The sequence below is a fragment of the Malus domestica genome, chromosome 03, assembly GCF_042453785.1.
Source record: "Malus domestica chromosome 03, GDT2T_hap1".
Lineage (NCBI taxonomy): Eukaryota > Viridiplantae > Streptophyta > Magnoliopsida > Rosales > Rosaceae > Malus > Malus domestica.
In genome coordinates, this window is record NC_091663.1 from 24,762,472 (window position 1) to 24,787,596 (window position 25,125).

General features: G+C 36.6%; 4 protein-coding genes and 1 long non-coding RNA gene across 8 annotated transcripts; 3 read left to right on the plus strand and 2 right to left on the minus strand.

Moving 5' to 3' along the window:
• Positions 1–3,220: 3,220 nt before the first annotated feature.
• LOC103427676 (uncharacterized) lies at positions 3,221–4,505 on the plus strand. Its single transcript, XM_029100077.2, has one exon. It carries the CDS (start codon positions 3,744–3,746, stop codon positions 4,434–4,436), a length of 693 nt encoding a protein of 230 aa, XP_028955910.2. The 5' UTR covers positions 3,221–3,743; the 3' UTR covers positions 4,437–4,505.
• A 1,302-nt stretch (positions 4,506–5,807) lies between these two features.
• Positions 5,808–9,357, plus strand: LOC103418968 (meiotic recombination protein SPO11-1). 4 transcript variants are annotated; one of them, XM_070819187.1, is made up of 12 exons: positions 5,808–5,943; positions 6,057–6,156; positions 6,328–6,401; positions 6,688–6,776; positions 7,061–7,134; positions 7,287–7,303; positions 7,948–7,995; positions 8,260–8,322; positions 8,411–8,516; positions 8,711–8,833; positions 8,907–8,973; positions 9,061–9,357. In XM_070819187.1, the coding sequence occupies exons 4-12, from the start codon at positions 6,755–6,757 to the stop codon at positions 9,075–9,077; spliced, it is 537 nt and encodes a 178-aa protein (XP_070675288.1). In that variant the 5' UTR covers positions 5,808–5,943; positions 6,057–6,156; positions 6,328–6,401; positions 6,688–6,754; the 3' UTR covers positions 9,078–9,357. The 4 variants fall into 4 exon arrangements, with proteins under 4 accessions (XP_070675288.1, XP_070675286.1, XP_070675287.1 ...); XM_070819185.1 differs by having other exon boundaries at positions 8,711–8,825; XM_070819186.1 differs by lacking the exon at positions 7,061–7,134 and having other exon boundaries at positions 8,711–8,825.
• A 1,455-nt stretch (positions 9,358–10,812) lies between these two features.
• LOC114824199 (heavy metal-associated isoprenylated plant protein 33) lies at positions 10,813–12,058 on the plus strand. The gene is made up of 3 exons (XM_029100622.2): positions 10,813–10,963; positions 11,196–11,271; positions 11,365–12,058. The coding sequence occupies exons 1-3, from the start codon at positions 10,940–10,942 to the stop codon at positions 11,901–11,903; spliced, it is 639 nt and encodes a 212-aa protein (XP_028956455.1). The 5' UTR covers positions 10,813–10,939; the 3' UTR covers positions 11,904–12,058.
• Positions 12,059–16,673: 4,615 nt separating this feature from the next.
• Positions 16,674–18,547, minus strand: LOC139194246 (uncharacterized). Its single transcript, XR_011579004.1, has 3 exons — positions 18,256–18,547; positions 18,054–18,155; positions 16,674–16,900 (listed from the first exon to the last, which is right to left on the minus strand). It is a non-coding gene; the product is annotated as an uncharacterized lncRNA (long non-coding RNA).
• A 2,676-nt stretch (positions 18,548–21,223) lies between these two features.
• LOC103427693 (uncharacterized) lies at positions 21,224–22,266 on the minus strand. Its single transcript, XM_008365769.4, has one exon. It carries the CDS (start codon positions 22,141–22,143, stop codon positions 21,418–21,420), a length of 726 nt encoding a protein of 241 aa, XP_008363991.3. The 5' UTR covers positions 22,144–22,266; the 3' UTR covers positions 21,224–21,417.
• Positions 22,267–25,125: the final 2,859 nt, after the last annotated feature.

Genomic DNA, 25,125 nt, shown 5'->3' on the forward strand with positions numbered 1-25,125 from the left:
CAGAGCATAAGTAGCCTAAGTGCAGTCCAACATGATGAATACTAATTATACAACCACAAAGATAATCCTACATTGGTGATAATCTGTCAGAGTTGCCGTGAATTCCTCGTAAGCCACCGACAAGCACTCCTAACTAGAACCTAGAGGGGCGCAAAACAGAAAGTGAGTGGGCAAAAAGAAAGTTTTTCAAAACCATTTCATTTAACAAAAGTTCTAACCCTTCGCCGTAAAACCTGTATAATTTCTCAGAAAAATAATATATGCTATATCAGAAATCATGCTCAAGATGAAAAATCCATAGAAATATACCATGCCAAAGTATCTCAATGAAATGCCATAAGTAATCCAGTTAAAATATATCAATGCCAAATATTATATCAGCCGGATCCACCTAACGTGACCTGCACGGCTGAGTCTATAGCTCACAATCAATTTCAATCATATCAAATCCTGCACATGAGTCGAAACCACCTAAAGTGGTCTGTACAACAAGACTAGGTGTAAAATAAATATGCTTAAGTGCTACGGTTACATGAAGACTGTGCGAATAATCGCGGGTCACCTACGAGTCGAAACCACCTATAGTGGTCTGTACGACAAGAATGTGCACCTAACTTGGATCCAAGGTGAGCGTATGGTGCGGAAGGTGAACATCACGTGAAGGCCTGTGCCCTGGCTACGGGCAGGAGCACTAACACTGGGGTGCAGGTTTATAAATTATCAACACATCTCACATAATCATCAATTCACATATAAACGATCTACAACTTACCTGGTACTTACCTGAGCGTCCACAGCGTCAAATCACATTATGCATACTATAGTAATTCATACTCTAAATATAACTCAATATGCATGGCATTTCAAAACATAATTTCATTTAAACGCATTTTATGGGAAAAATACCAAGTATATAAGTATATACTGAAAACCAAAAGCCCACTAACTGATATGTGGAAGGGTCGTAACCCCCGAGCCTTGCTTGATTGCGCTCGTCCTCATGATAGGTCTCACCTATATGCAAAACAACTATATAAATGTTATTTAAAGCACACAACCAAAACTAGCTAATAACTTCTCATACAATGCTCAAATAGGGTGTCTGAATATACCAATGTGATCTACTCAACCTCATGAACATCCCCATATTTTTAAAATAATTTTTGGACATCCCACGTGCCGGCCAAGGTGTGGCTAGACGCGCCTCCACGCATTGCCAAACCCTAACTAAGCCTAACGGCAGTTAGGAATATTCCGTTAAAACCTTAATAAAAGTTAACGGTGTTACCTAACATCGTTAGAATATTCCGTCAGACTTGACGGAATATTCTCCTTCGTCTTCCTTGGTTCGCCGGAGACCGTTGCCAGCGCTGCTGTGATCGCTGGTTTTTGGAAAATATTCAAACCTTCATTTCTCACTCATTTTTGCACCAAAATCCATGAAATTTGTCTTAAAATGAAGCTTAGAGTGAGTAGAACACATTCTTACCACTTTCAAGCCTTGAAATCCACGGGATCTCGCCGAAGAAACCTCGATAATCCGGCCAAAATTTGAAACTTGTCAAACTAAGCTTCCCAACGTCCAAAACACTCCAACTTTCTGCCCCGAGCTTCGTGAAGATGTTTTAAAGCTTCTTAGGACCTCAAAACTCCTTGAAAAGTCCACAATTATGATCACATGAACAGTGCTCAAAATTGAGGTTCTTGGTTTCTCGGGAAAACAAAGGCTTCACGTCCAATGAAAGGTATGGATAGGTTTCTAAGCTCACAAGGACACGAAAGCAGGCTCCTCGACGTCGATCCGTGAAGAAATGGTCTGGTTTGAGGGTTGTCCGTACAGTTGTACAGACTTTCAGAAAAATCAGAGAGAAGGAGAGAGAGAAGGGTCAACGGGGTTGTCTGGGTGTGTGTGTGTGGTCCTAGTTTGGGCTACCAACCAAAACAAACAAAAGCTTAAGTTCTAAATAGGTCCAAACACTTAGGAAAGATTTTAATTGGTCCAAATCCGTAGCCCAATAACACAAACCACCACCAACACGCTCAAAGGCAATTTAGTCATTTCACGCCATCGATAAAAAAAAAAAATTTGGGATAGGCTGTGACACTAACGAATGTCAAAAATTAAAAAACAAAATCACGATTTTTATAATTTGGTTAAATTTTGAACCAATCTATCTATAAAACTAAGTTTAAAATAATTTCATGATCATTGACTCTAATTTCATTTTCTCTAAAAAGATATTACTTCAAATTTATCGAACAATCATTAGATTAAAAAAAATTGTTGAAAGGAAAAAAGAAAACAAAGAAACAAGTAAAATATACGATTAAAATGGCAACCAAAAAGCATGTAACTTTTTGTTTTTTTTCTTCTTTAGATGAAACCAAATGCATGTAGGTACTTGTATTAAATCTATATACATGCATGTATTCCTGGTGTGAACTTGAAGGTAATGGATACCTGACAAGTGCAGTGCAGCCAGCAAAATGGTCCCGAGACATGAAATGGGTTTCCATTACAACCAAATGGACCAAAGTTTTAATAACATTATTTATCTGTGAGATTCATCATTCATAGCAGACAATATAAAATGGGGCATTATAATTACATACTAATACTCATGTATCTTTCCTTTAATTTTGGAGTACTGTCAAATTTTAGCAAGAGTGGTATATAGAAATTTCTTATAGTGATTCAGTATATAAGATATTTTGAATTTTTTAACAATTAATTTTTTGTTCAAAAGTAAAAGGTTTAATATCTAACCGTTAAAAAGTATATTTTCACTCTTAAAAAATTCTATAGTGAATATTTTGAATTTTTAACCGTTAATTTTTTTTTTCTTGTTTTAAACTAGATATCTAATAAAAAGCTCGGAGTGTCTGATATTAGGAGCGTCATAGAAAATCCCTTAATTCTCCTCAAAATTGTTAGGTAAATTTTTTTTTGGATGAAGAAAGTTAGGTAAGTAGAAACTTGCATTTCAATATAAATATAGGGTAATGTTACAACTAAATTATACGAGGTTGTTTCTATAATGTGACAAGTATTGAGAGGCAGTTTAAAATTACAAAACACAAGTAAAATATTAAGTCACTCAGAAATGCTAAGTAATAAAAACAGTTAAATGTAAGTGTTTTTCATATAAATTAACTAGACGAACAAGAGAAAACTATAAAAATTTCCTAGCTAGTTGATCATTTGTTTATTTGTTACTTTGAAAATTGATACCAAAAACAAAAAGGGGTGGTCTTCTAGGAAACACTTTCAAGTCACGCTTTTCTTAGTATGCTCACTTTTTGTTGATGGGTTTTGTTTGGTTGCCTAGAAAATGGAGTGAAAAGTCTCTTCGGCAAGCCTAGGCTTATATTGATATTAGCTAGGGTTTACATGCATTGTTTTGTATTCTACTTGAGAGAGGCGCCATGTGGGGAGCAGAGCTGAGTCGCACACGACATGACTCGTCAATTCCAAAGTGTTGACGATGTGAAAAATATAAATGGCAGTTCTCAGGAGAATCGACTTCAGATAAGAGCACACTCTCTCTTCTGAAACTCGTCAAATTTGCAGAACATCAGCAGCACTACAGCAAGTGAAAGTTTGTAATTTATCTTCAACATTAACTTCTTTTTTCTTTGTTTGCCAGAATCGTGTCGGGATACAAAAAGAGTGAATGTTTTTACCCAACTGCTTACGCATGTCGTTTGCTTTCTTTCTGTGAGCTTTTGGTGCTCTCTGTGAAATGGCTAGGACTTCATTAGTCAGTTCCTCATTGTGTTTTGCTGTCCTAATTTCTTGCCTAGGTCTCATTTTCTTGGTGAACTTTGACTTGTTCTTCGCTTTCCTTGTTACAATTTCTATCCTCTCAACTATTTTGCTCCTCGCCAACACAAATAAAAGGCTGGTTATTTTGGACGAGAAACCAGTCGGGACTGGGAATCTCCCCGGCGGCCAAGAAAACCTGCCGGATGCGGAGCAAGTTAGAGAGCAGCTGCTAGTTCGTAAAGATGTCAAGATTTCAAAGTCGGACCAGCAACTCACTACTAGTTCTTCCAACGTCGACATGGAATTGTTGTATTCTCTAGCACAAGAAGCAGAAGGTGAAAAAGACGTTGTAAAAGGGCTTCATCAACTGGTGGAGACTCTCACAGAAACTGCCCAACAAAGTGACCAAGTTGAAATTTTGGATTCACCATCAGAAATAAGTGATAATTTGGATGAAAAGTTTGAAGTTTCTGATGATTGTTCAGTCTCTGATGATGAAGAAGAAGATAGCCTCATTGAGATTCCGCTGCAGTCAAATTTGCAACAAGGTGTGAAAGAGGTGTTGGGAGATATGAGTGAGATGAATGAAGAAGAAAATCTGATTGAGATTGACATTTCAATGGGCTCCATCAAGTTTCCAAGGTTTCAGAGAGAGATTATTCAAGCATGATGTATCGTATCATATCACTTGTAACTTATTTTTATTCTACAGGTCAATTTAATTCATGTTTCAAGTTTTGATCGATGGTAATTTTCTGTTTTTAGAAAGCTGATTAGGTATTTAGCAAGTAGAACCAGACTACTAACTTTTATACAACATATACTTAATTATGAATTAATGAATTGGGTCACACACACGGATATATATATATATATATATATATTTAATTCAGTTAACTCAGATTCGAGAATATGTCGAAAATATCCAATAGACAAAAACAAACACCAATATTTATTCCAAAAAACGTGAGAAAATTGTTCAAAAATTAAATTAGAAGGGTAAAATTTCGGCCAATTTAGGCCCCATGTCTAACAATTATAAGCTTCCCTAGGTGCTGATGCCTCTTGGAATTTAGAAATCTTCAATTTGGTATACTTAGGATCACCTTCTTGAGCAAAGTTTGACTTTTGATGCTTTTATGACATGAATGATTTCCGCAACAACTATAGGTAATGCAAAGCAAAGTGGAACCAATGGTCAATTGTATTATGGTGGAAGTACGTCTCAAGGTCTACAGGATCTTGATTTGTGTGGACTTTGTCCTAATTCTTGAAGCTGAAGGCCTTGAGAGCTAGAGAATTATGCTTCAAGGATGATTGCCACCCTAAAGTGGGCCTCTATTATGTCTCCCCTGAGGCGCATGTTAGGGGTTGGAATCCTTGCTGCGTCCCCCACACATTTATGGTGGTTTTGGCCTCAAATACATTCTAATTGGCTTCAGGCAATGGAATGACATTCGAGCTAGTGGGGCAAGCTTGATGGTGTTTCATTAAAATTTGATTGTTCTATCACCAAGATAGAATCAAATCCGAGAACTTAGTGAAGTTCTAAGCCCTTATTGTTCTAGATGACAATATTCGAGATATCTTCTGTACGACACTCAAATTTTACTTGAAGGCTTAAGAAAATAAGAAACTAACTCATTAAGCAAGTCTTGTAATCAAACACATGGTATTTTGGATAAGTTTAGAGAAATCTTTAAATGTGGTAAACACGAGAGATTCTTCTATACAACACTCAAACTATGGCCCAAGAGAGGAGGGGGGACTAGAGAAGGGAGTTTGGTTACCTGAAAATGGGAGGGGGGAGGGGAAAGATGTGATTTTTTGTGTTTTTGCCGTGTTGTTGAAGTGGTTCGGGTACCGAACCCAAGAATTTCTCGACAAAAACACTAATATGTGATAGTACTAAACCACGTTTTATAATAAAAGTTACGACATAGTCAATGTTTCATGGACTTGTGATGCAATTCAATAACTCGATATACACCACATGACGAAACTGTAAGCTAAAATCTTACTAAAGTTTAATACGGTGCACCAAACGGGGCCTTTGAACCGAACCCAAGTGACCTGGCCCAACAGCAACCGATATTTCCAATCCATTATTATGGAGGGAAGGCACTCGAGATGGAGCTCACAGCCACGGCCCCGCGATCTGCTAAGAAAAATCAGAGGTCAGATTTCCCAATTTTATCAAAATTTCGAATTTGAAATTCAATTTGTTCGAGTAGACACTAATTTCTCATTTTCCATTTCCTATTTTTTGTGAATTTATTTGGGTGCCCAGAATTTGCTCTAGCTATGGTTGAAGATCTCAGCAATGGATGGTCTCCGGAGATTTTCATCGATCGCTTCAGAAATTACTGCACGAATCCCGATTCAAATTGGTTAGATCCTAAGCTTTCTTTCTCGATTTTAGTTGATTGTTCAGATTTTCCTCTATATTCTCAGCAACCAAACAAGCGCCACAGAATTCTTACGTTTATGATTCACTACTTGTTAATGCATTATTACTACGTTTTAAATTTTAGTTATCGAAATTGTTATGCTCTGCGCAGCTACTGTAGTTTTGATTCACCGAAAGGGCAGGAGATTCTCACGCTTCGAAGAACAAGCCATGTGCGTAGATTAGGTAGGATTGTTGTGCTTGCTATGGAACATGATTTTTTTGGCTTCGAAATGCATTTCGTTATTTGTCTTTATTAATGTGCAAACAACTTATCAGAGGCATAGCATGCCGTAGAGCCGTGCATGTATTTTTGTCAGACTATCAATGTCAATGTATATGTGATCATGACTGAGTCTTACAATATAACAGACAATAGAACGTTATCGGAAACGTTTAAGAGATTTTGTGAAGTGCATTTGTTATTGATGGTTAACTGGTTCGCGTAATCTGTTTCATATGTTTTTCTCAGGGTTTTGTTGATTGTTCAGCAACTTCTGCAAGAAAACAGACATGGGTCTAAGAGGGATATCTATTACATGCATCCTTCTATATTTTCAGGTGATCTGAGTTATCTTTCATTTCCAGTGTCAAAGCATAATCCTTACTATATGATATAGTTCGTTAAGGGACCTTGAACTTGGATTATGATAAATTGTATTCTTTGTAAATTTAGTAAACCTTGACAAATGCAATATATTTTGGGCCTTATATTTTTCATATCATCATGGAGAACACAGGATTTCTGTTTAGACATGATCTTTAATAATTTGAAGTTCTTGATGTGGTATGTTCACGGTCTCTCCATGTGAGTAGTAATATTTTCTGCTTAAATTACAATGCAGATCAGTCAGTCGTAGACCGTGCAATCAATGACATATGCATCCTTCTGCATTGTAGTCGCCACAATTTGAATGTTGTGGGTACTCCGATTTTTTCCTCATTTAATTACATTGCTATTTTATTTATATTATTGTACTCGAGCCTGTTATGTACGATTAGTATAGTAGCATTTTGATAAGCCTGCTCATAATTTTGTGGTATTTATTTCATGTTCCCTCCTTTTGACAGGTGTCTGTAGGAAAGGGGTACGTATGAAAAATTTCACTTGATTTTCAAAGAAAAGAAGATAATGGTGTACTTTCCTGTTTGATTTTGTATGAAAATGACTAATGCCAATACTTACACCTTTAAATGCGCGCATTCCTGGTTTTATTGAATACTTTGTTAATCTTGAGTTGATCAACTTCCTCCCTGTGGTAGCATTAGATTTTCGTTGCGTTGATAACAATGATAACAATGATAACAATGATAACAATTCACATATTGTCAAACCAGAATGTTAATTGACATGCTTTATAGGTTGGTAATGGGCTGGTTAAGGTTCTCAGAAGCTGGAAATGTATTTGATTGCATAAATAGGCCTAACACAGTAAGAATGGATCTAATTTGATTTTTTAAAATGATTTGATGATATCTTCTTCATTGTCACCTTATTGTGTCTGAACTTAAAACTTTGCATCTGGTTCACATACAGGCCTTCCCTGTCCTATTCATGTTGAAGAGGTTAAAGGTATCCAGATGATTAAGAGAGAATAATTAAATTTCCGTGTTTAGAAACAATGTTATTCAATTTTGATAATTTAAATGTTATAAACGCATTGCTAATCCTTATAGACCAACCCTAAGTGTCCAAAGAAAGAAAACTCAAACCTTTATTTCTAACATGCAGATATTGTCAGTGTAGCTCAGTACATACTTGTTGTGGAGAAAGAATCAGGTATACCATTTTTTATTTATTTTTTTGTTTGTAACTCTGACGCTTTAGCATGATAGAGCTTGATTTTGATACGTGCTTCCATCAACAAACCGTCATTTGTTTATATATTTGTACAATTTTTCAATGATTGGCAAATGACCATTTTTGCAACAAAAACCATTGCATCGTTACCACCGTAAGTATACACCTTTTGCTTTGTCCATATTAACTCTCTTGGATCCTTGCAACAGCTTTTATTATTTTTATGGGTGTTTTTCTTCACAGGGGCGTGGCTATCCTGATATTCCCACAAGAAGGTAAAGAGTCCCCTTCAAACTTAAAATGGGAGTAGGCAGTGCCTTGCCTTATATGCTGTTTGCACGTTTGTTTCCTTTTTGTCTATTTAGTTCTTATAATTTTCCGTTATATTTGCTAGGTTTTTGGGGCTTCTTGTTGATACTCTGCATCTCCCTATCTATTGCTTGGTAGATTGTGATCCGTATGGTTTTGACATCCTCTCGATGTATCGGTTTGGTTCTATGGTTAGGCTTGCTGATTAATCCGTTAAATTGTTATCTACTTTTTGCAAAGTTGACTAGCATGTGAACTACCTAGGAAAACTGCACATATTGAAGATTAAGAAGTGCTGAAGAAGTCAATTGTTTTGTAGACTGCTCCTACATTGTAACGAAGCTCAAGTTTATATCAATTTAACGCACTCCCATTGTTATGTAAGCAAATGGCCTATGATGCAAAATTTCTACGCGTCCCCGAGGTACTCTGGCTTGGAGCCTTCCCTTTCGGACTCAGACAAGTACGGTCTTCCACAACAGTGTCTCCTTCCTTTGACGGTAGGAAGGTGAGAGATATGGTGCTTTACATTGGCATTTTTTTGTTTGTAACCTTCCTGAGGTTCCTTATAATCATGCCAGACAAGAGGAAAACGGAGGCCATGCTACTTCGATGCTACTTACAGAATGAAGCGCCGCCACAGTGGAGGTAAGACTCTGTAGGTTTCTTATCTCATTCTTCATATGACTGGATTGATTAAATTACATTTCATAGTTTTACTCTTTCTAATGACAGATTGGAGCTACAGTTGATGCTGGAAAGAGGAGTGAAGTTTGAGTTAGAAGCGTTGTCTGTGCACGAACTTAACTATTTGTCGGAGGTGTACATACCATCTAAACTTCAAGGTGGAGTCCACATCTAACACCATCTAAATCTGTATTACTTAGATTGTAGGATAAACGAAATTATCGGATTTCTGCAAAGCATAATCAACATTTGCATTTGCAAACCATTGTTAAGTGGACAAACAATGATCTGAAAACACAAAACTGGAATGCCACAATAATTAGTGATGTAATTCCTTTGTGATTATGGTGCGCTATCGTTTTTACCTTTTTACTTGCATCCGAAGTCTCTGTTTCTCGGTGGGCTAAAATCGTGCTTCGCTTTTGAACGCGATCCTGCACAAACAGAATTCTGACATATTGCAAGGCACTGTGTTTAATTTGGTGAAATGTGATGACCCTGGTGAATACCATTGGATTACTCAATCATCCTAATATGGATCAGGCCTTGTGATTCTATAATATCGCTTGAAAAAACAAAGAAGTAAAAAGACTCTTTTGCTTATATATTTCCAAGTTCCGGGCACACTGTTGACGTGGAGTTCCACCAACTATGACATGACACGTGTGTATTTTTAACATCATGACTTGATGGCTTTTATTAATATAACACCAACCTTCTCCCTTCACTCTCCCTTCACCGTCTCTATCCACACCGACAACGAAGCAATTTCCGACCAAAACATCACCACCACCTTCATCTAAGGTTCTAAAAGACATTAGGCGTTAGTCAGTGGCAGGTTGGGACCTAGCACCTAGGCGGATTTAAGTAAGTATATTATATATCGTATAAATAATTGTCTAATTATACTTAATAATTTCATTGGGATATAAAAGAATTCGATTATATATCTTTTATATTATATATAGAATGAATAAGTGTCTATCTAAGTAAGAGACGTGACCTAGGCGAGTGTCTAGGTGGGTCTGGACGGGCTAGGCGACGCCCTAAGCTAGTCTAGGTGTCATTTCTAAGTTTTCAAACGCCTAGATATTAATCGGGCCGGTGGCTAGCGCCTAGGCGGGGATTTTAGAACAGTGGCCACCACCAAGATCAAAGTTAAGTGAAAGAACACGTGACAGATGATTAGGTGTACGGTAAACATATACTATAGTATATGGTGGTGAGCAAAAATGCTCTCTTCTTTAAATGGTGGGTCTGTGTTAAAATTGTACATGTGTCAAGTCATGGTTGATGGAACTCTAAGTCAGCTAATGAGCCTGGAACCTAAAAGCTTTTCTCCAAATGTACAGGTGTCATGTTATGGTTGGTGGAACCCCATATCAGCTAATGAGCCTTGGAAAAATTTCTTTTAACCAACTAAGAAGATATCAAATTAACTGTTGGTATCTTGTCGATATTAATTTCTTCTTAATCAATTTGAATTTGATCTATTTTTTTCTTTTTGAATGTACTATGACGACTGAATGTCCACATTCACACTTATATCTCTCAATCCGAATTAAGAAGTAAATTCGAATATGAAAAATTACGTGACTTGTATTAGGCAATTCATCCAATAATATCACGTGGTTTTATTACCTCTTCTGCAAGGTTTTACAGAGTGAAATTGTTGAAACACTAATATTCCTGCTCGAATCAAACTTATATGGAAATATCCGAGACCAGAGATTTTAGGAATTGATCCAGAATGTAACAGCCAAAATACAACTATAAAACATGGAAATTCATGAGTAATTATCTTTTTAAAAATAATATATAAACGACATAAAAATAGGTCACACTATGCAAGCGGTTCAGACAACAGTAAGCTGTGCAAGAAAACACCATTCGGAAGAGCTACCAAGAAATTCTATCAGAAGCTCTGATGGATTCTTCTGTTGCACAAATGGTAAGATTATAACACTTTTAATACTTCTGTCTTTGTATTTTTGGTTAACGAGGCGATATTTTGAATTACTCTAATTTATGAAACAAAGGTTTGAACTGGGTGCTGGCAGTGGGCACAGTGTTGTTGGACAACTGACCTAACTCGCATATGTTATCTTCGTTTGTTTTTAATTGTAATTTATTTTATTTTATTTTATCTTATCTTAATTTGATATGAATTCGTTCTTTTGCAGAGTTGTGTTCTGAAAGTAAGCATCAATTGTGAAGCATGCAGGAAAAAGATCTACGAAGTCTTGCAGAATATTTATGGTATATATTTTTCATTTTCCCCCTCCTTGATTTACCCTTTTATTTTTCACTAATATGAATTTATTTATTTTATTTTGCTTATGTGAAACTTAGGTGTGTATAAAATTAACATAGATGCAGAGGGAGGAACGGTAAAAGTTTCAGGGAAAGTAAATCCAAGTACACTTCTAATGGTGTTGGAAGGGTCAGGGAAACATGCAGAAGTAAAAAGTGTTACGTTCGACGGTGAGGTCAAGAACGATTGGGGTGGGGGATACGATTATTTTGGAGAGGCTGGATATGGTTATGGTTATAACCCTTATGGAGTGGCGCCACCGCCATTTTATCCCTATCCGCCGTATGGAGGGTATGACTACCACTGGTATGATCCCGGTCGTCTCAAAATGATGCCATTGCCAGCGCTGCCCCCACCACCATTGGCGTTACCTTCGTCATCGCCACCGGTACCACAGCAGTCTCAACCACCACTGCCACTACAATTACAATCACAATCAGTGCCACCACAACCACCAAAAACACCGGCACCACCAAATCAGGCGCCACGACCACCGCCACCGGCAGCCAATGCTGCACAGACAATAGCGAAACCAGCGGCCAAATCGGATAAGAAATCTAAGTGTTGTATCATGTAAGTGCTGAAATAGGTCTAGGATAGCTAGACGGCTTATTGTTCATTCATCATACGAGGATTTCCCTGATAATTATACCATGTAAATTCGGAACTCATTTTTTTTCTCTCCCCTTGACATTTCATGTCGAAAGAATTTTGGTCTAAATGTTTAAGAAATTACATGTGTGTTGTGGCCTATATATAATGAGAGAAAGAGAAGAGGCACGATATGTAGAGAAAGAAAGATGCAAAATAGGCTTGAAGAAATGTGTGTTATTCTCCATACCTCATGCTTTTATTTACAGTAATAATGAGGAGGGAAAACTTGTTTTCCAAGTCATAAAAAGTTTAATAGGAAAGATCTTTTCGATCCCGAAGAATTCCTAACTTATTTCTACTTAGGATTTACACAATCACATATGTATGAGAATGTATATCACAACACTCCCCCTTGAATGTGTAAATACTCAAGTAGATGGCCCATTAGATCTTCCGGCAAATGTAGAACCAATTGATCAAGTCACCTCGTCTATTCGGCACAAGTGACAAATGCGAGTCTCAAAACAAACAGAAGGATGCATAGGTAGTCTACTCACAAAACATCGCTATGGTATAATGTATGATGCAGGATGTATGAGAATAAGACTAAATCATGTAGCAGTGTTATACATAGATGATCATACTTGGTTAATCCACATTGGGGACCATACATATTTTAGGGGTGACTCTGCTTGGTTAATCCGCATTGGGATTCACTACCTACTTGGTTACATTGTTCTCAGGATCCCCGAGTCATTGCTAGTACGTTACTTATTTGTGGTAATCCGGCTAGAGTTCTGATTGATTCGGGTGCTACATTTTCATTTGTATCTCCATCATTTGCACAAATTATAAATTCGCAACCTACACCGCTTGGTTTTGATATGCTAGTACAAGTGGCACATGGAGATCTCTTCTATGCGCAGTGGGAATATAGGAATTGCCCAGTGGTAGTTGAAGGGGAACTCATGGAGCCTAATTTAATTCCCTTCAAACTAGCGAAGTTCGATGTTATCTTCGGAATGGATTGGTTATCTAGGCACCATGCTTATGTCGGTTGTAGGGAGAAGTTTGTGACGTTCAATCAGCCTGGACGACCGTTAGTCATATTTCAGGGTGAGCGACGAATCCTTCCTAATAGTATTATTTATGCTATCCAAGCGACTAAGTTGTTGCATAAGGGATGTGTGGGATTCTTAGCCCACGTAGTGACGAGGGATGAACCTTCTTTGCGTCCTGAAGATGTGCCAGTGGTGAAAAACCTCACCGATGTATTTCCTGAGGATTTGTCAGCGTTGCCACCAGCGACGGAGATCGAATTCACCATCGATTTGCTTTCAAGAACAAACCCTATTTTCTTAGCACCGTATCGAATGACACCAGCATCGTTGAGAGAATTGAAGATACAACTGACATCATCTAAATCTAACCCAACACCTTTTAAGGTCCAAACCCTAAGCCTTAAACGAATCTAACCCTTTGACCTAAATGGAATATTTCGTTAGGGAATATTCCATCCTCAGGGAATGTTCTGTCCGTCAGGGAATATTCCTGAAATATTTTTTTTGTTGACTTTTTGTTGACTTTTCGATATTTACGTGGGACACTTCTTACAGTAATTCGACGTCCTGAATCCGTTTTTAACATCCGTTTTTCCAAATTCAATCGTTTGAATATGATTTTATTAATTGGACCCTTTATGTGCTTATGTGCATTTATTGTGGCGTTTCCGTCTTCGTTAGTTTACGTGGCTCTACGATGACAGAGTACCTGTGACTGGACCCCTTCTAAAATGCATGTTTTAATAGTAGAAATGCATACATGAAAATCATGATTTAATGATTACGTTTTATGAGATATTATGCTTACTTAGAATATTTTGGAATACCATATTTTCTATCGAATCCATGTTCTTTGTAGGATATTTGATGGATGACGATATACTATTTAGAACATGTTTTCACATACTTCTTTATAGTATAGATGATGGATGTCTTTATACTATGAAGATGATTTTGAGATATATGTACCTATGTCTGGAAAGACTATATTCAATGTTTTTGTGTGTATCTAGTGATCACTATTCTGCCTTCGGGTCGATTGAAGATTATTATATTGGCCTTCGGGTCGGGAGATATTATATTGGCCTTCGGGTCGGGTGATGTAGGGACCTTCGGGACGATTGAAGATTCATAGGTGATGTAGGGGCCTACGGGTCGATTATGATACCACTAGTTAGCACATTATAAATGAGATTCGTTTTATGAAAGGTTTTATGGTATGCTAGGGTTTTCGGAAAACCTATTACATATTATACTATTGAATTTCCATAAAACTTTGGGGGTTAGTATGCTGATAACTGTTATTATTATTATTATATATATATATATATATATATATATATATATCAACTTGATCCACTTATGTTGTTTTGCGCCCCCTCATGACTTAGAAGCAAGGCGTATAATCCTGGCGTCAAGGTACTTCCGCATTGGCATCTTCGAGTTCTCTTGGTGTAGGACCCATTCTTTTATTCATTTAATTTTATATTATTTCTTTTAGTATTTCTAGTTAGTTGTATGCTCTGAACACGTTCTTCATTCATATATTAATTATATTGAAATTGATAAGTCTTATTTATTCTTGTTCTCATGCATTCTAAATGGCTTGTGTCACATTCGGGTGTTGGCCATCACGTACCTATCATGGTGTTCGGGGAATATCGGGGTTGGGGCATGTCAAATTGTACTTGATATATCCGTGATAGGTGATCACTACCTAATGTTATATGAATTGGTCATGCTTAGTTAATCCACATTGGCAGATTATACACATTATCATGGTGATTCCGTTGAGTTGGTCTGTAATCCTATATCTGATGGATTTCGTTGAGTTGGTCTAGAATCCAACTTCCTCTATGGTTCCATTGAGTTGGTTCGGAACCCTATATCCGAGGGAATCCATTTAGTTGGTCTGGAATCATACTTCGTGCATGGTTCAGTTGAGTGGTATGGAACCCCATATTCTTGGGATTCCATTGAGTTGGCCTGGAATCCTAGTTGTTAGATGGTTAGTTAAGTAGTCTGGAATCTAATGAGTCGTGCTCGTTGAGTTCCATTAAGTGGTTATAGAACTCTACGTTTTCCTGCTAGATAATTCCATGAGAAATTGTGGAAGTCATTGCAAATACAAGTTTTTTTAGCTTAACGAAATTGTAAACTACGATTGGCTTGATCTTTCCCAGGATACATAGGCAGTGTAACCCTAAAGTTAGGTGCAACCGTAAAATAAGATGAAAATCTACTATATTGTTGAATTAATGATTATTTTCGGTACTTCACTTTGTGGGACTATTTGTTTATAGGTGCTTTATGTGTGTATTTTACTGAAGTATTGAATCTAGCTTAATTTTATGTGGTCATTTCGATACGGCATGTGTTGATTCTAGACGCATCTTGGAATCTGGGCGTGACAAAAACAAGTATTATTCAGAATAAACAATAAAAACAAAGGAAAACTAATGAAAAGGACTTGAAAACTTTGAGTTTTCACGAAAATGACAAAATAAAGAATAAAGTGAATAGTAACAGGATTGACTTTTTAGTGTAAAAATGTGGTTTTTCGTTAAAATGAACAGTACCATAAGCTTTTCGTTAAAATCCCCTAAAAACAACTTACATGCCCATGTCCTAGCCCTCCTAAAATGGGTCGAACTGCTTTTAGAAACATATGAAGCAATCTCAGATAGAAATTGGAATTGGAATTCACTTATTCCTGTATATTCTTTCGTTATCCCCACCCACCAAGGGGTCTCTTCATTGAATGGCAAATGGAACTTGACAATGCAAGTAGTCAAATCCATTGCAAATTAACTTCACTTTGAAGGAAGGAGGAGAGGACCAATCATCATATATGGACAAACTACATGCTCTGTGATGTAAATATTCCCAGATAAGGGTTGAAAATGAAAGCTCCAGGTTTCCATCCACACAAATGTAAAGACTTCATCCACCTATGTACCAATACCATTCGACAGTGTGAGACAAATTCAATCCCTTTTAAAAATCAAAACAAAATTTGTGTCTTTTGACACGTGAGAAAGTTTAAGGAAAAATTATAGTTAGCCGTTCCGTTCTCTTAATTTTTAGACTAAATATTTGTAGGCTTTCTATTTCTTATTAAGCATTATATTTTCGATTTTAAGTGCTTTAACTTATGTCCACATTAGTTATTTATCTCTAATCATATTAAGTGTTAGAGTATTTTCAAAGGAGATATCAAAAATTTCACATAAGTAATTATGGTAAAAAAAGAAAGCACGCATGTTTCCAACCAAAATGTCAATTTGTATGTGCCATGACATGGAATGGTAGCAGAGGAAGTTGATGTCAAATTTGATAGATAGCAGCTTCAAATCTATTTTTAGTGGATAATAAATACTTTTTATAATTTTTGTTATTATCTTTTGTTTAAAAAAAATACTAATTACAATTATGAAAAGTAAATATTGCAATTAATAATAGTTTAAATTTGACATATCGGGTGGAGAACAAAATTTACAAAAATATTAACATGCCACATAAGCCTTCAAATTTAAATGTTGTGTTTAAAATTTAACATCTCCTTTAGGGATGGTCTTAGCATTTTATTTTTTTCTCATTTGATTTTGACACACCCCGACCTAGATTGAGGCATGATGGCCGTCACGTGAGGGTGACGTAGCCATATGCACTGTGCGGAAGCAATGAAGATATAAGGAAATGCGAATAAATAAAAACCAACTAACTAGAGCACTAGATAAGGTAAGGTGCAAGTGCGACATTAAGAGTGAGATCATAATCAGAGCATAAGTAGCCTAAGTGTAGTCCAGCAGGACAAATACTAATTATACAACACCAAAGATAATCCTACATTGGTAATAATCTGTCAGAGTTGCCGTGAATTCCTCATAAGCCACCGATAAGCACTCCTAACTAGAACCTGGAGGGGCGCAAAACAGAAAGTGTGAGTGGGCAAAAACAAAGCTTTTCAAAACCATTTCATTATCAAAAGTTCTAACCTCTCGCCGTAAAATCTGTATAGTTTCCCAGAAAATAGAATGCATATATATAGATATATATCTCAAAACCATGCTCAGAAAACGATATTCATAAGTATGCCATGCCGAATATCTCAAAATAACAGAATAAGTAACTCAGGTGAAATAACATATCAGCCGGATCCATCTAAAGTGGCCTGTACGGCTGAATCCATAGCTCAACAAGTATGATTGCACACGAATAAGAACCTCCTAAAGTGATTTGTACGACAAGACTGGGTGTAAATAAATAAATACGCTCTACTGCTACGATCATGTGAAGACTGTGCGAATAATCGCGGGTCACCTACGAGTCGGAACCACCTATAGTGGTCTGTATGACAGGACTGTGCACCTAACTTGGATCCAAGGTGAGCGTATGGTGCGGGAGGTGAACATCACGTGAAGGCCTGTGCCCTGGCCATGGGCGGAAGCATTAACACCGGGATGCAGGTTTATAAATTCTCAACACATTTCACATCATCATCAAATCACACATAAGCAGTCTACAACTTACCTGGTACTTACCTGAGCGTCCACAGCATCAAATCATATTTATGCATACTATACTAATTCATATTCTAAGTATAAATAAATATGCATGGTATTTCAAAACATAATTTCATTTAAACGCATTTTCTGGGAAAAATATCAAGTATATAAGTATATATTGAAAACCAAAAGCCCACTCATTGATATGTGGAAGGGTCATAACCCCCGAGCCTTACTTGACTACGCTCATCCTTAGGATAGGTCTCACCTATATGCGAAACAACTATATAAACATTATTTAAAGCACATACACAAAACTAGGAAATAACTTCTCATACATTGCTCAAATGGGGTATTTGAATATATCACCATGGCCTACTCAACCTCAGGAACACCTCCATATTTTTAGAAAAATGTTCCGAGCACCCACACACCCTCACGCGCCGGCCAAGGCACGGCCAGACGCGCGGCCCATGAGCAGGCACGTGCCTGGCACACCAAACAGATTTCCTAACGGCATTAGGGAATATTTTGTTAAAAATAAGTATATACCGTTATAATTACCTGACGACGTTAGAATATTCCGTCAACTTTGACGGGAATATTCTCCTCCTTCTTCCTTGGTTCGCCTGAGTCCGGTGCCGGTGCCGCTGCTATCGCCGGAAACTGGAAAAATCTTTAAACTTCAATACTTCTTCGGTTCTCAACCAAAATTCATGAATTATATACCAAAATGAAGCTTGTGATGAGAGGAACAATTCCTTACCACTTTCAAGTCTTAAATCCACCAGAAATTAGCCGGAAAAACCCACGATAATCCGGCCACCTCTACAACTCCGCGAACTGGGATTTCCCGACGTCCAAAATCCTTCAAAATTCTTCTAAAAGCTTCGTGAGGACTATCTAAGGCTTCCAAAAAGCTCAAAACTTCAAGAAACACTCGCGATCACGTCGAGGCCATTGTGCACTTCCTTGAAGCTTCTTGGTTCTCGGGTTTTCGAGAGTTTCACGTCCAACCAAAACCACTATTCGACTCCTGAGCTTGAAAGGAGCACGAAAACAACTACCAAAACCTCGATCTGCGATTAGAGAGCTAGGTTTGAGGTTGTCCGTACGGTTGTACGGAAATGGAAGAAAATCCAAGAGGGAAGGAGAGAGAGAGGGTCAACGGGATTGGTTGGTGTGTATGTGTGGTCCAGGTTTGGCCAACCAAGCCAAAAACAAATAAAATCTTAAGTTCCAATTGGGTCCAAATCTTTAGGAAAGGAAATAATTGGTCAAAATATTAAGCTCAACACACAACACAACTCAACGTCCAAGGGTAAATTAGTCAATTCACACCATTGATAAATTATATTTCGGGACGGATTGTCACAGATTTGGTTAGATTGTATATCTAAAATACACCTCATGATTATTAATTTATTTATTTAAGGAATGCTATTCAATATTTAAGGAATTCCGTTCAATCTAAATTATATGGGTAAGTTTTCAATAATTAATGGAGGTGCGTTTGTATAGTTATTTGGTTATATTGTACATTTAGTTTTCTATAACGTGAGTGCGTTTAAGGTTTAGTAGTACACACTTTTTGGTTCCCTTTTTTTTTTTTTTTTTTTCTAGCAGTTTATCTAAAATACATAGAAGGAATTCGAAAACAAGATCTCAAGTGCAAGAGAACAGTCTTAATCAACTGAGCATTATCTATTAAGATTTTTTCCTGACATGAATTAATTTCTTAGATTATAGGTTGGCACCACAATAATAGAAAGCATTTTAATTAAAATTCTAAAACACATAAATGTATCTAAAAAATAAATATTTGAGGCACCTAAATCTAAACCCTCAAAGTTTAAAATATCTAAAAATATGGGAAATTATGAGAAACCGGTGATCAGATGTGGAAAACTATGTTAGGGAGATTATATTCATGGACAAGGATTGTCTGCCCTCCTTGTTCCCGTGCCCTCCCATGCCCTCCTGTTTTGTGTGGTCACGGTTAAGCCACGTCAACAAACAATATAAAATGTTGACGTGGCTTAACCGTAACCACACAAAACAGGAGGGCACGGGAACAAGGAGGGCAGACAATCCTTGTCCTATATTCATATACTCCAAATTACTTCCCCAACACTCTTTTAATTTTTTTAATATTTTCTATCAAGTGGTGTGAATATAATCTTTTTTTTATGTTATTGCTTTCATTGCTTGACGAGCAACGTAAGTTATTCCCATTTTAACGGGTAAATACTCACATATCCTTTATTGTATTTCTATTTATCTTTCTCATCATATAAATGACTTTAATGAAATATTTCATATCCCTCTAAATAGGTTAATTTTTTTATATTAATAAAAAATTTCTCCTATTACCGAGGTTTCTTAAAGAAGAAGAAAATAAAAAAAACAAGAGAGAGATTCAATGTCGACATGTGTTAGTCTTCATTTTGTCCACATATAGTTCCTGCAAGATGATTACGGTTCTGAAATGGATCATTCAATTTTTGGGAAGCGAATCTTGTATTTTGATGATTTATTTTGTTTGGCTGCATGAGTCAATAGCACGTGTAAAGAATTATTCTGTCGATGGAAACTTCCATGTCTCTGAGTATATTGGATTGCAACACAATTTCTTAATGGGATGGGTTACCCAACATTCCTAAATTCTATATGCTATATTCTTTCTTTTTCTTTTGGGCCACTTCAGTACTGCCTTTATGTGCTATATTTACCTTTTCACTAATTTTTCATTTAAGGTGATTAAGTGGTAAATCCAATTATCTCAACATGTATAGAATTACCTTGAATTTTGTGGCGTAGCCTAGTAACCGCATCCATTAGAAAATCATTTGAAACCTAGCAAGTGTCTTTTAGGGATGACACGAAGTCTCTACAGAGTCTTGTACTTCTCAATAATGACTAATTGATCCACAATAAGAACTCTATACGCTTATGGTTATGTTCTTTGTAAAGTCCGCACTCGACTTCAAATTAATAGGCCTATTTTTCAAGAATGGAGAACCCCTATATAGTTGTTCTCCCCTTGGTGCTGGTTGTTAGGTTGGATTGTTGGTTGCTGTTGTTTTCAACCTTCCTGCATTTTTTTGTTTTTAACTTGGCCTTTATTGCAGTTGTTGTGTTTGCTTCTGTTGGTTCTCTTTTAATATAATCATTGAATATACTTAAACTCCTTTGTGTACGAAAACCATTTTCTTTGTCAATTTGCACCAAATAGAAAGATTTTAGGTCAATGGGGCCAACAATACATGAATAGTCCAATACCGAAACCTAAAACACCACAGTACAAGACAAGTTTAGTTAATTGTCATTATATATATAATATATAATGTTTCTAAAAGCCGCAGGAGTCGCTTTAATTAGAGTGCGTGGACAACTCATATTTAATGACATGGAGCACCTAGATCATTGGGTTCAATATATGGAGATAACCTCATTTGATATAACGAAAGAAGTTAAGATTCCAATTAAAAGCTAATTGAAAATAGAGGGAGCGATTCCACCGTTTGTAAGCTTATGCAAGATCCTTTGATTATCCAATGTGAAGTTCATTCTCAATATAGGAGACCACCACCAATTTCATTACATAATTTAAGAGCATTCACCTTTCCACTTGAGAATTTCTCTTTGTTTCCTCGTTCTCTCCATTTTAGTTTCTATTTTAAATAGAAGAACATATTCATTGCATCCAAAATTCAAAATGTTACACAACTAAGTATGTAAACAATTCAGATTCATTACAAACGAAGCCAACTCCCAGACACATTAGGTAGAAGAGTAAGGAAAAAACAATTAAGGCTCTGCTAATAACACCTAAACTTACAACTAATTATGTAGCAAACTGGAATAATTTTCAGAAAACATAATGTAAAACATCATATCCTGCCCTGGAAACTATAATTACTACCACTTAAACCATAATTAATTGTCTTTGTGCTTCAATCCTTAATTCTTCCTTCATTCTTCTAATGAAGTCTTCAAATTTCTTGTTCAATTCTTCAGTGCTATTACCAAACCTTCCTGTTCCGTCTTCATCTTCCTCGGCAAGTTTTCCATCTTCTTCTTCCTCTTCTTCTTCTTCTGAAACTAACAACATACTTTCTGGTTCTTGTTCTTTTTGTTCTTCATAATCTTCAATAACCTCCTTCTCTGCATGTTTTTCTACTTGGTTGATCAAAGGCTCACTTTCATGTTCTTCTTCTGCAGCAACATTTTCTAGTGAGTCCATACTTCCCGCTTTTGCATCTTCCTTTGGCGAAACTGGCTCTTCTGTCTCTAACATTGGCGAACCGAATTCCAAACCACCTTCTCTAGTCTTCAAGCTTGTTTCTTCATGGCTAGGATAAGATGACTGCGCCGGAGATCGGGTTAAGCCAGAGTGTTTTGCAAGGAAAACGAAGAGCAGGTTGCATATGAGGAATATGAAGTTCTTGTCAATGGTGTGGGTGAAAAGTTGGTAAGGGAATGTTGAGAAGTAGAAGTTGAAGGAATGGAGGAATGAGAGCATGGATGAGCGGGAAAAGCAGAATGAAAACACAGAAGCTGAAAGCAAAAACTTGGCAACTTTTTTCAGAAGCTGATTATCTATGGAGTTGTAGTAGTAGTTTATCAAGGTTTGTTGGTTTTGATCATCCATTTTTCTCTTTAGCTAGTTTTAATTGCTAAAGAGGTCTTTGGAAAATTGAGAGAGATAATGGGGTGGTGGAGATGAGTTTGAACTTTCAATTGTTGGAGTCGTCTTTCCAAAGGTGTACATATGCTATATGTGGAAGTTAAGGAATATGGAGAGTTATATATAGTAGTCTAGGCTTAAAGAAATTTTAGGTTGAGTGGGCGGTTTTTCAACACGTGATGTTGTTGATTCGAGCGATATTTTAATTAATGTAATATAAATTATTAAGAGGAGAAATTTAAATTTGGGTATGGTGAAGAAAACATATTATTCTAATCAACTTAGCTATGTTCATGTCTGCTTTTAAGATTTTCCTAGTTAGCGTGTATATGTAGCGGTGAATTCACATATTGAGGAGTTATAAATGAGATAACTTACATGGAACAAGTTCATCACTACCGTAGTGTTATGATACAATAATTCATTGTTATGTATAAATTTAGAGACAAAACGTCGTGGTAAATTTGTTTTATATAAATCATTCTCTTTAAATGCTCATCCATTGCACAAGAACTATCTCTCTGAAAGATAAAAACTTGCATGCAACCGTTGGATAAAGCGGTTGCATCATATTCATATTCATGCACTCACATGATGATGTAGCAATTGTGAAACAATTTCATCTTATACAATGGGTGCATACTAATTTTTCTTCTATTTGGAGGGAGGAGGGATGTTGACATGTTATTTACTCGACTATGTGGAACTTTCTAGCTGTCAGCCCATTGAGGCATCAGGTAAGAGTAATCTTCACGTTCACCATTTGAGGTGCGACTGCTTTATAAAACTTGATTGAGATAGATGGCAACGACCTGAGAGTCGGGACCACGAAAGAAAATAGATATTGATCAAGTGTTCTATAACAAACCCATGATAGCACCATCGCTTAATTAATACGAGATTGACAGAAGTTAACCTAATTAACATCATTGTCACGTCATGTAGTAATACTTGTAAATTAAAGGTCTTAAGTTTGATTTTAGCGAAAGATAAATTCGAACTAAATTATTATGACTAGTCCATTGTGAGGTTTTATAGCCACTCCCCTACTCTTAATGTAAATAATATCGAATGTATTACAAATATATCATTGTCATAGGTAAAAAAAAAATGATAATTACAGACAAATTTTTCCTCTTATATATATTTTGTTATATTTGACATCATCTTGAATAAATCAAATATATAAAAAAAAAGAACAAGATTATAAAGAAGTGTTAAAAAGAAGAAAAAATGTGTTTAGTTATCATTTTAATTAGAAATATATATATTTTTTCTTTCTTCCAATCAAAGATTCGAAATCTCTTCTAACATTGGAAAGAAAAATACAATTAAGCTAAGAGCTACTATCTTGAATTTATAATTGATAATATACAATTTGTACTGGTGCAAATAACATTATTCCTGTGACCCAGAGCAAAAGGTGATAGTTGGTGAAAAATATTGGTTTTTGCGGTTGTTGGAATGAACAGGTTATAGTTGTGGTTGGTTTTGAATTTGTATCGTGTTCAATCCTTCAACTCTAAGCAAATATCATGCAATTTACATTCAGAAATGCTGGGAAATAAAATTTGTAGATAAATTTTTGTAAACTAAATGATATAAAAGTTAACGATTGAATTATTGCTTAAGTGTTGATAAACGTGCTCATTTCTTATTAGTAATACATAATTTGGTTTGCAAATTTTATCTATAAATTTAGTCTCCCTATTATTATCTTCCAGATAAGCTCTTTTAAGTTTCCAAGCTTCATTAATATACACCAAACCAAATCTTCTCATTTTTAAATTAGGATTTACCCTAAGAGTAGTTCCACCGCTGCTCTTAGCCCGGCACCCAGGCCAAAAAATGGACCGGCATCCATGAAATTTGCTCCACCCCAGCCTAAGCCAGGCCACATGCCAGCCCAGAATCGACAGAGGAAGGAGATGGCCCATCTGACACCATGCTAACGTCATGGCTACCGTCTCTCTCACATGCACTGCCCTCCGCGGAACCCCATCCGATCCCATTCCATATAACTCCGTTGATCTCCACCTCCATCATTCTCCGCCTCACCTCCGACGCCTCCCAAACCCTGGAACCCCATTTGATCCCTTGCCAATCCTGGGGCTCCGGTTGCTCCGCGCAGGGACCAAACTCGGCAGGTGAAATCGGTTGGGTATGATTGCGAGACGTGTCGGGAAGAAGGTGGTGGGTGCCCGTGTTTAGAGTTTGGTGGATTCGACGATGTCGTTTCGGAGTGTGGGTTGGGTTCCAGAGAGGAGAAGAAGAAGGGAGTCCAAAGAATCTTACAGAATCCGTGGAATTGGAGAAACTGTGCTTGATCGCATAGTTGGAAAATCAGGGAGGAAAATGGGAAAAGTGGGAAGAAGAAGAAGGGAGTCCAGAGAGAAGAAGAAGAAGGGAAGAAGAAGGAGGAAATTAAAAATCAAATTATTATTTTATAATAAAAATTAATAATATTTTAATAAAATTAACTAGGCTATTTAGTTTTAGAGGTGGAGATGCATTTAGCCTATTACTGTTCATTGGGGTCTATCACTTTTCATTGAGTAGATTAAATGGGCTGGGTGCTGGCGCATTTTTTTAGGGGTGGAATTGCTCTAAATCACTGCTCTTTTTTAAGTTTGACCATGCCCACGTTTGAGTCGCGTACGTGTTTGGCATATAATAATTTTGGAGAATTAGTTGTCTTAATAATTCTACCGCGTCTAAGTGCTAAACTAACTATTTAAATAAAGGAAAACTAATAAAAATGATTTGAAAACTTTGAGTTTTAATGATAAGGACAAAATAAAGGGTAAAGTGAATAGTGCCAGGATTGACTTTTTAGTGTAAAAATATGGTTTTTCGTTAAAGTGAACAGTACCAGGAGTTTTTTTGTTAAAGTTCCCTTTAAATAAAAAGGGTCCATAAGAGTAAAATGATGAGTTTACAAGGATA

Coding starts and splice junctions, on each gene's coding strand:
- LOC103427676 (XM_029100077.2), top strand. CDS start 3,744: ATGGCTAGGACTTCATTAGTCAGTTCCTCATTGTGTTTTGCTGTCCTA.
- LOC103418968 (XM_070819185.1), top strand. CDS start 6,755: ATGCATCCTTCTATATTTTCAG. Junction 6,777..7,060: donor GCATCCTTCTATATTTTCAG/GTGATCTGAGTT, acceptor ATTACAATGCAG/ATCAGTCAGTCGTAGACCGT. Junction 8,517..8,710: donor TGTATCGGTTTGGTTCTATG/GTTAGGCTTGCT, acceptor TTGTTATGTAAG/CAAATGGCCTATGATGCAAA.
- LOC114824199 (XM_029100622.2), top strand. CDS start 10,940: ATGGATTCTTCTGTTGCACAAATG. Junction 10,964..11,195: donor ATTCTTCTGTTGCACAAATG/GTAAGATTATAA, acceptor GTTCTTTTGCAG/AGTTGTGTTCTGAAAGTAAG. Junction 11,272..11,364: donor AGTCTTGCAGAATATTTATG/GTATATATTTTT, acceptor TGTGAAACTTAG/GTGTGTATAAAATTAACATA.
- LOC103427693 (XM_008365769.4), bottom strand. CDS start 22,143: ATGGATGATCAAAACCAACAAACCTTGATAAACTACTACTACAACTCC.